The sequence below is a fragment of the Cyprinodon variegatus genome, unplaced genomic scaffold (assembly GCF_000732505.1).
Source record: "Cyprinodon variegatus isolate N-32 unplaced genomic scaffold, C_variegatus-1.0 Scaffold388, whole genome shotgun sequence".
In the NCBI taxonomy this organism is placed as follows: Eukaryota; Metazoa; Chordata; class Actinopteri; order Cyprinodontiformes; family Cyprinodontidae; genus Cyprinodon; species Cyprinodon variegatus.
In genome coordinates this window covers 543920-556150 of record NW_015150841.1, presented here as the reverse complement: position 1 = coordinate 556150, position 12231 = coordinate 543920, and the positions used below count along the sequence as shown (strand labels likewise).

Sequence of the window (12231 nt, the reverse complement as noted above, 5' to 3'; positions counted from 1 at the left end):
TTTTTAAAATGTAAGGAGTAGAAAGTACAGATATTTGTGTAAAAATGTAAGGAGTAGAAGTAAAAAGTCGCCACAAAAATAAGTAGTAAAGTAAAGTAAAAATATCAGAAAAATCTACTTGAGTACAGTAACGAAGTATTTGTACTTTGTTACTTCCCATCTCTGATATAAATGTTATGCTTTATGCCCTGTTTTATCTGCTAGTTAAACGCATATCCAATCTGAACAGCTCCTAATGATATAAATGTGGCAGAGGTGTGGTTATAGAGTAGAGGATTCCCTTTGTCTCTACTGGGTTTCTTGCTTAATTGATTTCTGTATTCAGCCTCACACTAATCTACTCTTGGTTATACCTGAGCTTATTACATTTCATATTTGAATTCTAGTGGTGGTTTCTTTTATGAAAAAGTAAAAGTGGTGATATTAAGAAGTAGAAATTGAGGGGTGCCAACTGATTTTAGATGTTGTCACTTATTAAAATTCCATTGAATTGATCAAATGCTATTAGACCTACTAAGAACACCTACATAAAAAAGATCTATCTAAATATAATTAAAGATTAAAATTTTTATGAGAATTTTTTTTAACAATCCCATTGATGTAAATTCACATGCGTTTGTGTGTAAAGGTGTAGTTCCTCAGCTGCGCCCGCTGTGCATTCCCTCTTTTCACAGCTCAGCATATCAGCATAATCATTTCCTCAGTTAATCCAGACCTACTAGCTTACTTTCACTCCTTAATAAATTATATTATTGCTCATTAGTCTGGAGTCCAGGTCAAATTCTGAGTCCTAAGAGCCCAATTAGTTGAAATAGATTTTTTTAACCTTCAAAAACAATAGAATGAATAACATATGGATTCTTTTCTTACCCTCTCAAAGTCCTTCAAAGGATTCTCTAAATTCAAAAACAAAAGGCTTCCAAATATAGGCAGACTGAGGGGTCCCGGAGGGAAATTCTTAGGTCTCCAAGGTTTAAGTTGAAGAAGAAGGAAGCAGAGGCAGAGAGCCACAAGAAATAGCGAAACAAACATGGTAGATCTGAATGGATCAACCTGAAAAGCAAACTACTCAAGTTCTTATGAAAGAACAGCTTGGCTCTCAGTACGGCTGCTTTGGTTGTGAACTTTTAGTCTTTGTATTTAGAGCGAGAGAGAAAATCAAACATGAATGAAGGATTGTTCACAGAAACAGGTGGTGAGATGAAGCACAGCTTATCTCCATCAGTGGCTGAATACCAGACTTTCTTGAACTGTAATCATCTGAAACTCGTGATAAAGCTGAGAAACTTCAAAAACCTAAAGGACAGTGAATTTATTATTTTCTCCACTTACAGTAAATAAATCAAAAAGAAAAAAAAGTAGTTTAAATTATTGTGAAGCAGTTTTTCAAAATAATCTAAACTTCTTGTTTTTTTTTATTTACTGGCACTTTTAAAACACATTTTGACTCAATTTAAAAGAAGTTTTTTTTTCTTAATTATCTTTATTTGCTGAACTAGGTTTAAAATCATTCTCTATTGAAAGGCTTTAATTATTAATACAATACCATCTTGAGTTTGAATTTACAGACAACTTAATGACATAGAAGTTAGCAACAGCGGTCTTAAAAATATCTATTTGATCGTAATGGTGGTTCAAAATGACATCAATGACATGAAATTTTTTTTCCCCCCAAAGTATCTCCTTCTTATTCCGAAGCTGTTTCTCTTCATTGCTCTGACCGCAGTTGGACCTTCATATGGTAGGGTTTGGGTGTCAAAGTGACTCCATACACTGGTGTAAAGTCTGGTTCCCCTGCATCCTCTGGCCAGATGAACTTAAACTTCTTCAGCAGAGTCACCATAATAAGGAAAAGCTCCATACGAGCTAGACCCTCTCCAAGACACATCCTGGGACCTGTGACACAAAATCTGTTAATCAAAGCAATGGTACAGGCTGGTTACCTCATCCATTCTGCATGTGTTTACCTGCAGAGAAGGGCATGAAAGCCTCAGGTTTGACAAACTCTCCCTGTTCATTTAAGAAGTTTTCAGGGTTAAATTCATGAGGAAATTTCCACTGTCCTTCCTCCCTCAGTACTGAGTTCAAGTTCTGGATGATCATTGTACCCTGAAGAGGAAAAAAAATAAAATCAAATTCAGATTCCCTATGGATAACAAAAAATAATCAAGAACCTCTGCTCTCAAACCTTGGGAATGGAGTATCCCATGAGCTCTGTGTCTTTAGTTGTACAGTGAAAAACACTGAGAGGAACTGTGTTGGCAATCCTCTGAATTTCATGGATCACAGCCTGGATGAGGAAAAATTTCATACAATTAATCTGACTTGAAGGATAAAATGTATCTTGGGGATTTTAACTATTACATTAAATTAATTTGAAAGTAAAAAGACTGTATCTGTATAAATGTAATACTATTGAACAATAAAGGGGTACATGCAAAGTGAAACACAGAAGAAAAAACAATTTGCAGGTAATCATATTTTAATGTGATGATACCTGGACATAAGGCATGTTGTTTCTGTCCTCATAAGTGACCCGATCTTTTCCCTCCAGGACCTGGTCTATCTCTAGCTGACATCGTTCTGAAAGAGTAAAATGCCAAAGATTATAAGACTTTTTACCTCCCTAATTCTCTTTTCTTTAGGGGAATGTAGGTCAGCTGGCTGCTTGGTGTTTGCTAATTTCTTTGCTCAGCAGTGACTCAGCATGTGGATGGTGTGCTTTAGGGATAGACTTGCTTTTCTCTGGTGGCCAGCTTATGCAGGATCTAAGGATCAAGGCCCTGGACTGACCTAGATCTGTACTGTGCTCTTTCAATGGGTCTCTATTCACATCAGAAATTTCTGAAGGCAACTAGGTTTGCTTGGAAAAACCTCCTGCTCTGTTTTTACGCATTACGTATATCTGTATACTGTTGAGTCTGTTAGAGCACATGTATATGTATAGCCTATGTTTATCTGCACAACTATAAAGTTATCAATGGATAGTTTTGTGTCTCATTTAAAATTGCATTTGAATTTTTTTGTTTTTAGGCTTCATCTCCACTCTTCTCCTTATGTCATGTTTTCCTCCTTTATACCTTTCCCAAGAAAAGCCTTTATAACTATCCCAAGAAAAGCTTTTATAACTATCCCAAGAAAAGCAGACAAAAAAGCAGGGGTGCTGCTTTTTTTGTCTGCTTTTCTTGTCTGTAATCTGTAAAAAAGGGAAAAACAGCTGATTTGCTCTAACTGAACAGAAAGACAAAATCGTAATCTAAACATACCTTGAACATGTGGGTAGTTCATCAGGTAAAGAAATCCTGTAAGCAGGGTGTTGGAGGTAGTGTCAGTCCCAGCAAAATGAAGATCTAGGCTGTACGTTATGAGCTGTTCTTCTGAAAAGGAAGAAGCATCATCGCCTCTCTGTAAAGAGAACATCTTAGGATTACTGGCTCATTTTATCTGATTACACCAAGGCAAAAAAATCCATTAACAACTTTATTGCAAGCACTACTAGAGGTGAAGAACACAGTCCTCCTCATTTAAGCTGGAATTTGAGCAAAATGGTCTTTCCTAAAAGTCTGAATAAAAAACAATTCTAGCAGGTCTAACATGTGAGACAACTTTTTCCATTTTGCAAACCTTTTCCAGTTCATCCAGATAACAGTCAACAAAGTGTCGAGGCTCGCCAGGTACTCTGGTCTTCTTGAACTCATTCACCAAGCGGAAAACATGGTTTTCACAAATCTAGGGAAAATAATTTGTATACACTCAACAAAAATATAAACGCAACACTTTTGGGTTTGCTCTCCTCTTCTATGCGATGAACTCAAAGATCTAAAACCTTTTCCACATACACAATATAACCATTTCCCTCATATATAGTTCACAAACCAGTCTAAATCTGTAATAGTGAGCACTTCTCCTTAGCTGAGATAATACCTCCCACTTCACAGGTGTGCCATACCAAGATTCTGATTAGACGCTATGGTTAGTGGCCCGGTGTGCCTTAGATTGCCCTCATTGATCAGGTTGTCAATTTTGGCCTTTGGAATGTTGGTCCACTCCTCTTCAATGGCTGTGCAAAGTTACTGGATATTGTCAGGAACTGGAACATGCTTTCATATTTACTGATCAAGAGGATCCCAAACATGCTGAATGGGTGACATGTCCGGTGAGTATGCCAGCCTTGCAGTCTGTGATGCTATCAGCTGACAAGAATTGTGAACAGATCCTTGCAACATGGGACCATGCATTGTGCTGCTGCAACATGAGGTTATGCTCTTAGAGGTATGGCACAAGAATGGGTCTCAGGATCTCGTCACGGTATCTCTGTGCATTCAAAATTCCATCTATAAAATGCACTGCCACACTGTCTGCCATCATTCCTTAACAGTGTAAACTGGTATTCATCTGTGAAGAGAACACATCTCCAATGTGCCAGACACCAGCGAATTTGAGCATTTTCCCACTCAAGTTGGTTAGGACGACAAACTGGAGTCAGGGGGAGACCCCAATGAAGGTGACGAGCATGCAAATGAGCTTCCCTTGGACGATTTCTGACAGTTGTGCAGAAATTCTTTGGTTATGCAAATCTATTGTTTCAGCAGCTGTCTGAGTGACTGGTCTCAGATGATCTTGGAGGTGAACATGCTGGATGTGGACGTCCTGGGCTGGTATGGATACATGTGGTCTGCGGTTTTGAGGCTGGTTGGTTGTACAGCCAAATTCTCTGAAATGCCTTTGGAGACAGATCATGCTAGAGAAATGAACATTCAATACAAGAGCAACAGCTCTGGTTGACATTTCTGCTGCAAGCATACCAATTGCACGTTTCAGAGTGGCCTTTTATGGTGGGCAGTCAAAGGCAAACCTGTGAAGAGGGTTGGATTATCTCAGCAAAGGAGAAGTGCCTACTTTCACAGATTTAGTCTGGTTTGCGAAAAATATTCAAGGGAAATTGTTAAATTGTGTATGTGGAAAAGTTTTAGATCTTCAAGTTTATCTCATTAAAAACCAAAAGTGTTGCGTTTATATTTTTGTTGAGTGTATAAGGATTTTTGTAAATTAAAGTACATAAAGTAATTGCCAAACATTTTCAGTCAGCAAACGTCATGTTGTACAAACTTTATGCATTTAGTTTCTGAGCTGACAGTTTACATGGTTTAAGATATTGAATGATTAGATACAGATTTAGTCAACTTTTAGAAAGATTCCAAATAGTCCTACAAAATATCTTAAATTGATGAGAAAAACCAAAACAAATATACATGAACATGTGTGAATACATTATTTATTTATTTGTTAGAAAAACATAGCCTTTACCTCTGCATTTTTAAAGGCTTTTCTGAATGGCAGTGGAAGGTTTCGGCTAATAGGAAGGGAATCATATATCTGTAAAGAAAATAAAATAATTACTTTTATAAAGCAAAAGGTATACCTTGATTTAGGACGTGTTCTAAGATATCTTTTTATCTTATTATTTAATAAATACATAGAAAAGTCAGTGTTATGTAAACATCAATTAAAACTCATAAGAGTCCTTGAGTGCCTCGCTCAGCTCCCTAAAATGATATTAACTTCTGCTGACCTTTGCTAAAGTTGCTGTTACATAGTTCAGGTTTGTCAAAGCAGAGACACATCTGAAAGCTGCACTGTGACTCAGTGGAAGAAAGAGGTGTTTCTTTTTGCAATCTGAGAGTTTCGGATTAGATTCTGTCTTTCTGGTGACATGTAGGTGTACCCCTGAACAAGCACCAGACAGCTTTACAGTCTGCATTTTTTATTGTGATTGTGAGTATGTGGTTCAAGTGGCTCAAGGTGTCAAGAAAACAAATGCTAAACAAATTTAGTCTATTAACTTTTTAATATTATAAAGGCTGTCCTGAAGCTGGAACCATTCAAATGATATACAGACATAAATATGCAGGTATTTCTATGCCAAAAGAGGAAGCTGTAAGTAACTAACAACCTTTTTTTTATTTAATGTTGATAAGAAAACTTTTCAGGGTTTGTTTTTGATTGCTTTAAGTGGAAAAAAATAAGTGGTGGTACTTCCCTTTAATGGAGGAGTACCACAGCTTGCATTTAATGGTCCCCTCAATATGCAAGAAAAACATCGATAATATTTGTACACACATCTATCTATTGATCTTTATATCTAATTAATAAGTACAATATACAGATTCTAAATCAAATCTATATGAGCCAAAGTAGTGTCATCAACTCGCTTTTATAACCTTCAAGCCTTGTGCTATTGTGGAAATATAAGAAAATAAAGATGTCAAATAAAAGATCTTTAAAAACAAGGAAATAATGACTCAATTTTAAGATTTCAAAAAACTCACTACCGTTTCTATATGTGAATTACCAGTATATATTTGTTCAGATTATTAGGCCTGGCCTCAACAAACACATGCTACTGTAGACATTTTATAGCTTTATGATTAAAGTCCTGGGGCTCTGTGCATGCTGAAATAAAGTCTTGGTGTGACACTATATTCTGTGACCCATTACATGTTGTGACCCGAATGGATGCCACATGTAAATCACCATAGAGCTCTTTGGGTTTGTGACTTTAGGTTTTGGTATGCTTTTCATTAGGGTCATTAGTTGTTAGCTGGTCGGTGAAGAGAATCCGCAATAGGGTGCCCTTGAGACACAATATGGGTCAGAATACTGTGTAACGGCTGTACACTGATGGGTAAAATTTAGAAATGGTGGTTTTGCATAACTTTGTATACCGGCCTACTTAAAGGACTGATTAGGAGGAAGATTATGAGAAGGATTGTATGAGCAAACCCATGGAAGTATTTAACTCTACAGAAACTGGGTCAAGACTTGAATGTAAGCTTCAAGCTTCATGTATGTAAAACTCTCCAAAGTAATGACTCCAACTCTGATGATCCCTCTATCCTAAGGATGGATTCAAATGGGAGCCAGGGGAAGCGTTAAGATCCCTCTCTCTAGCTACTCACCATGGCCCATGCTCCATTCGCTATCTTTGAATTTTCAGTGAAGCACTGAACAATCACTTTGATCATGTCATCATCGTACTCGAAGCGTGTTCCAAAAAGAACCTGGCAGATGATGTTGGAGGCTGCGTTATGGAACATTACCTGAGGACTCACAGTCTTACCTGTTAAAAGTGTAAAGCAGATATTCAAAAGCAACTTTACAGAAACTCAAATAGATGCTGTAGAGTTGTTATAATGTTTAAAATAGGACATACCAATGCTGCTCTCTAGTGTTTTAATAGTGTACTGAATCTCAGCGGTAATTCTGTCCTCCATTGACTTTTTCCCCAGACCAAAATTCCTCAAAGTCATCAGAGCAAAGCGTCGATGCTCCCGCCAGCTTGAGCCGTAGTCTGCCAGAATCACCCCTTTAAAACATTGGGCAAAACAAAAAGTTACCTCTGTCCAGACCAGCTTTCATTTAATGTTCTTTTACTCAAGACATTTAATTTTTGTGGTAAATTATTTTATGTTTTTTATTACATAAAAATATTATGAATATATGTTGTGACTTTTAAACAGAGCTGATCATCTGTTTGAGCAAGGCAACAGTGTTGACTGAAGTGAAGTCAGCCCCCTTTAAGGATCAATTAAATCAATTAAACAGACCATTGCAGTTGTCTGTTAAATGTATATTATCCCAGAGGACACAAAAACATGAGAAGTTGATAAGAGGTCTACAAGGCCAGCATTGTGTATTTCTAAGAATCTGCTGACATGGCATCACTGATAACTTCAAGCAGAGCTGTTTCAGTGAAATGCATTATAAATGTTTTTTCAAAGTAGCCTGTAAGTTGGGCAGCAACTGCTTTCTCAAAAAGCTTTGACATAAAGCTTATGTTAGATTATAACATAAAGGGGGATTTTAGGCAAAAGCATCACAATTATGTTTTAAAAAACATGAAAACATCTCAGTCAGAAGGAAAATACTGAATTTAATTAGGTTAGGGAAGAGGCAAATATAAAGAGTAAGAAAGAACTTAATACATAACCTTTCCTCTTGGTAACATCATTGACAAACAAGTCCTGTGGTCGTCCAGAGAAATCAGCAGCTTTGATTACCATGGCTTCTTTCATTGCTTTTAGCCCGTTGATTACCACAGCTGGTTTTGGACCAATGTAAATACTGTAGACATTTCCATATAATCTATTTAGCTAGAACAAAAAAAAAGACAATTTAGAAAAAGAAATTTAAGAAAGCCAAGGGTTTTAACACTTGTTCATTCCATGTGCAGCTATGAAGTCTGAGGTTAATTTTGCAAACAAGTGTTTACACTCTATTGGCAATGTTATTCATAAAATAATCTATTTCTTTTGTTTCTAGCTTTGTACAGCAAATGGTTGGATGCACCACAAATGGTAAAAAAAAAAAAAAACACTGCAGACAGATGAATGAGGCAAACTCCTAATCACACAACCAACAGGAAAACATATGCTGAAAAATACAAACTTTAAAACACAGACAAAAACACAACAAATGATGCCAGATTAAAAAAAAAAAGCTGTAAACTCATAAAAAAAAAAAAATAAAAAAATAAAAAAGTGCACCTGGCCACTAGGGGGAGACATTGACCTTTTAAATAAATGTTTCAAATATTGAGTTGTCGTATCCTGTGAAAATAGCCATACCCCTCATAATTGTTTTGGCAACGATTAGTAAAGAGTGCAGATACTAGCTTATCGGGTCCACTGTCTATAACCTCTTGCATTAGCTGGCATTATTCCAAGTGTGCAGATGGTTAATGTGTACTGAATACAGTACAATACAGGTATTTGCAATTATAAAATAGCACCCTGCTTGGAAAGCAAGTTTATTTGTGTTTATTTCACCATTCATGTTTACTGCAATTTTTCCAATATTGAATGAATTATTGCTACTGTTTTGAAGATGTTTAAACAGCATGAGGCATATTGTACCAAGTTGCTTACCCTGTCAAAGTCCTTCAATGGGTTTTCCAGGCTCAGGTTTAAAATGTTTCCCAATACAGGTAAGATGGGAGGTCCTGGAGGAAAATTCTTTGGTCTCTGGGATCGAAACAATAGAATGATGAACCAAGCAAAAAGCCATAATAGAAAGACAGAAAAAAACATGTTTCTTTATTGTCTGAGGAGCAAATATCAGGTAGTGACAGAATTAATCTGCGCCTGTTAGCCCTGCCTAGTTTGCGTAAGGACCTTACACTATGTGTTAAAGGTAAGGGTAAGGGCAGAACTAGTTTGAACAGGATCTGGCAAGAGCTATGCATCAGAAGTAAAGCCTGATAACCTGTAGGCAATAAGTGTTAGAAATCCAATCGGTCTCACAGAGGGATAACGAGAGGGGATCTTTTTCTGCACCAGTCAGAGCTTTTTGTTGGCTCAGATCACACCTTAATATATACACTACTGCCTGTTAATTACACTGATTCAGACACATGACAAATGCTTTTTGTGTGTTGTTAGCTCATGTTGCATCATAAAATATCTGTTTGCAAAAGCTAGCCATGTCATGACATACCTGATATGATAAGTGGAATACTTACACACATTTAGACCTTTGGATCTGCTATGAGTTATATTGGAAAAACCCATCTGAAATTTTCATCCAAACAACGTTATCATCTACAAAATATGCAGAAATATGTTGAAGTTAACCTATTCAGTCCCTTAAAAGAATTGAGGAATGGAGGAAAGTTTGAAAGACATGTGAAATATATAATTGTAAGTAAATTGCAAAAAAGTTATTATTTTTGAATTACTTTTGGAAAAGATTTTCCAAAGACTATGGTGTTTTGTTAATCATTTCAGGCCGATAAAGGCCAGAATCATAAAAAAATAATAATAATAAAAAAAAAATAATAATAATAATTAGGAAGATTATTTGATTTAAATTTAAAGAGACAAATTCCAGCCCAACACTTAATATTTGCACCAAAAACCCTAATGAAAGAAATCTGTTACCTCTCGTAGATACTTGCAATCTGGCCTGTGTTTGTGCAATGGGATATATATGGGGGAAAATAATCAAGAAATACAGAATAGAACTTAAAATCCTCCTTTGATATATAAAACCTTAAATGGCCAAGCTCTATCTTAACCAGGGATCTGATAATTCCTTCTAACAGAGCAATTTACTCTCAATCTGCAGGTGTAGTGGTTCCTAGAATTACTAAAAGCAGAATGGGAGGCAGATATTTTTGTTATCAAGATCCTCTCCTGTGGAACCAACTACCAGTTTAAGTTCATGAGGCAGACACCCTGTCTACTTTTAAGGCTACTCTTAAAATGTTCCTTTTTGATAAAGCTCTTAGTTAGAGTGGCTCAGGTTATCCCGAGCTAACTCTATAGCTATGCTGCCATATGCTTTGACTTCTGGAGGACAAAGGGACTACATTTCACCATTCTTCTTCATTCTATCTCTATTCTCCCATTCTGCAATATTTGTAAGTATATCCCCAACCTTAATGCTCTTTCTGCTTTTTCTCATTGTAGTAGCTTCATTTGGTCTGTTACCGTGTGACTGAGACACCATACTGGAGAGAAATATTAACTGGGCTGCTGCCATTAACACCATTATTTATAAAGGTTGAAGCTTAGCCTTCTTTTCAGTGTAGTCCTGTTTCTCTTACTGTAACAAACCTATGCACTCTCTTCATCCTTATGAGAACTGACTCTGAGCTTGTCTACATGGCTGTGTCTTTTCTTGACAGGGCCAGCTAACCAACTAACTGCTGAAGGTGGAAGGAAGATAACTGAGGATCAGAGGAGCCTGTGGACAGACAGAGCAAAGAGGTGGCTGAAAGAAGGCAGTAGCTGGTCAATCTTTTTGCTTGAGGTAGGACAGTCTTTCTAGGGCTAAGTTAAAACTGTTTTTTTTTTTTTTAAAGCCAACCACAAACCTCTTAAGAGCAATCCTGACTTCATCTTTTGTCAAAATCTGTTTCTCTATCTTCCATTTTGATCAGGATACTTTTTCACCTCCTTAATTTTACTTTGCAATACAGTCATTCAATGTACATGAGATGACAGTTTGAAATGATTAATGGATTTGATGCCTTAATCAGCAGATACAGTACTGAGTTTTGTGATGGATCAGACCAGCATTAAGAATGTTTTTTTGATTTGTTTCTCCACTGCAGTTACTAGAGATTACTATAGAGATCCCGTTGGCATTAGCACAGGTATATTTTGTCTTGCAGATTTACAGGATCTAACTGTGGGTTACACTGTATTTTACAACAGCAATGGAATGCGACTCAGCCAATTACATTTAAGAATGGGAAACACCCATTTAAAAAAATTTGTTTATCTCTGTGCACTGTCAATGCTTTGACAACACTAGATCACGCCCTTGGGCTGGAAAACAACCTTTGCCCGACATGCTGAACGCTGAATCCCGGCTTTATGTTTTGTAAAGGAGGCTTAGGAGTAGAATGAGAAGCAGATCCATCAGTTTTCCATATACTTTCATGTTAAACCAGTTTTAGAGAGAGATCCAATATACTTTAATCATTGAATTTAAACTTTCCTTTTGTTAAACTATTTGAACATACAGTTATTAAGAACATTCTAATTGTGTTCATTATTTATGATCCCTGCTAGAGGATTTACTGAATACTTTGAGCTACCTTTTCTTTATTAGAAGTCTTAGTAATGCATTTTTAAAGGGGTCATAGAATGATTATATAGGGTATTTGGTCCTTAAGGTCTCTGAATAGGGTGTGCAAAATTGTTTGGGCTGAAAATGCCGAGCCAGCTCCCATGTCATAGGACGAAGAGGGCACATCCAGCTAGTCACGGTCAGAGAAACAGGACAACACTGGAAAACAGGCCGATCTCCAGCATCTATAAACAAGGGTGTTGGTGGCAGCAGCCCAGCTGATATTTCTGTCCAGCGTGGTGTCACAGCCAAACAGGAACAGATGAGGCAAAGCTACTATGACAAGAAGCAGAGAGAGCATAATGTTAGAGATTGAACTAACAGATTCTGCAGAGTAGGAGAATAGAGAGAGAATGAAGCAGAATGATGAAATTGGGGTCCCTATGTCCTCCAGAAGTCTAAACCTATAGCAGCATAACTATAGAGTTAGCTCAGGATAACCTGACTATACCCTAACTATAAGCTTTAACAAAAAGGAAAGTTTTAAGCCTAGCCTTAAAAGTAGACAGGGTGTCTGCCTCACAGACCAAAACTGGTAGTTGGTTCCACAGGAGAGGAGCCTGATAACTAAAAGATCTGCCTCCCATTCTACTT

The 12231-nt window shown here is 36.9% G+C and overlaps 2 protein-coding genes across 2 annotated transcripts in view; both read right to left on the bottom strand.

Annotated features, from left to right (window-relative positions):
• The window catches only part of LOC107092627 (cytochrome P450 2J6-like), an 11369-nt gene extending 10337 nt beyond the window's left edge, over positions 1 to 1032 (bottom strand). The window contains exon 1 of the mRNA XM_015387212.1: positions 871 to 1032. Within this exon, the coding sequence (XP_015242698.1) occupies positions 871 to 1032 (162 nt within the window). The remainder of the gene's footprint in view (positions 1 to 870) is intronic.
• Positions 1033 to 1589: 557 nt separating this feature from the next.
• LOC107092644 (cytochrome P450 2F2-like) lies at positions 1590 to 9168 on the bottom strand. The gene is made up of 11 exons (XM_015387237.1): positions 8928 to 9168; positions 7991 to 8153; positions 7214 to 7366; positions 6960 to 7120; positions 5308 to 5376; positions 3625 to 3729; positions 3267 to 3405; positions 2498 to 2583; positions 2189 to 2290; positions 1968 to 2109; positions 1590 to 1896 (listed from the first exon to the last, which is right to left on the bottom strand). Exons 1-11 carry the CDS (start codon positions 9087 to 9089, stop codon positions 1709 to 1711), a joined length of 1470 nt encoding a protein of 489 aa, XP_015242723.1. The 5' UTR covers positions 9090 to 9168; the 3' UTR covers positions 1590 to 1708.
• Between the last annotated feature and the right edge of the window lie 3063 nt (positions 9169 to 12231).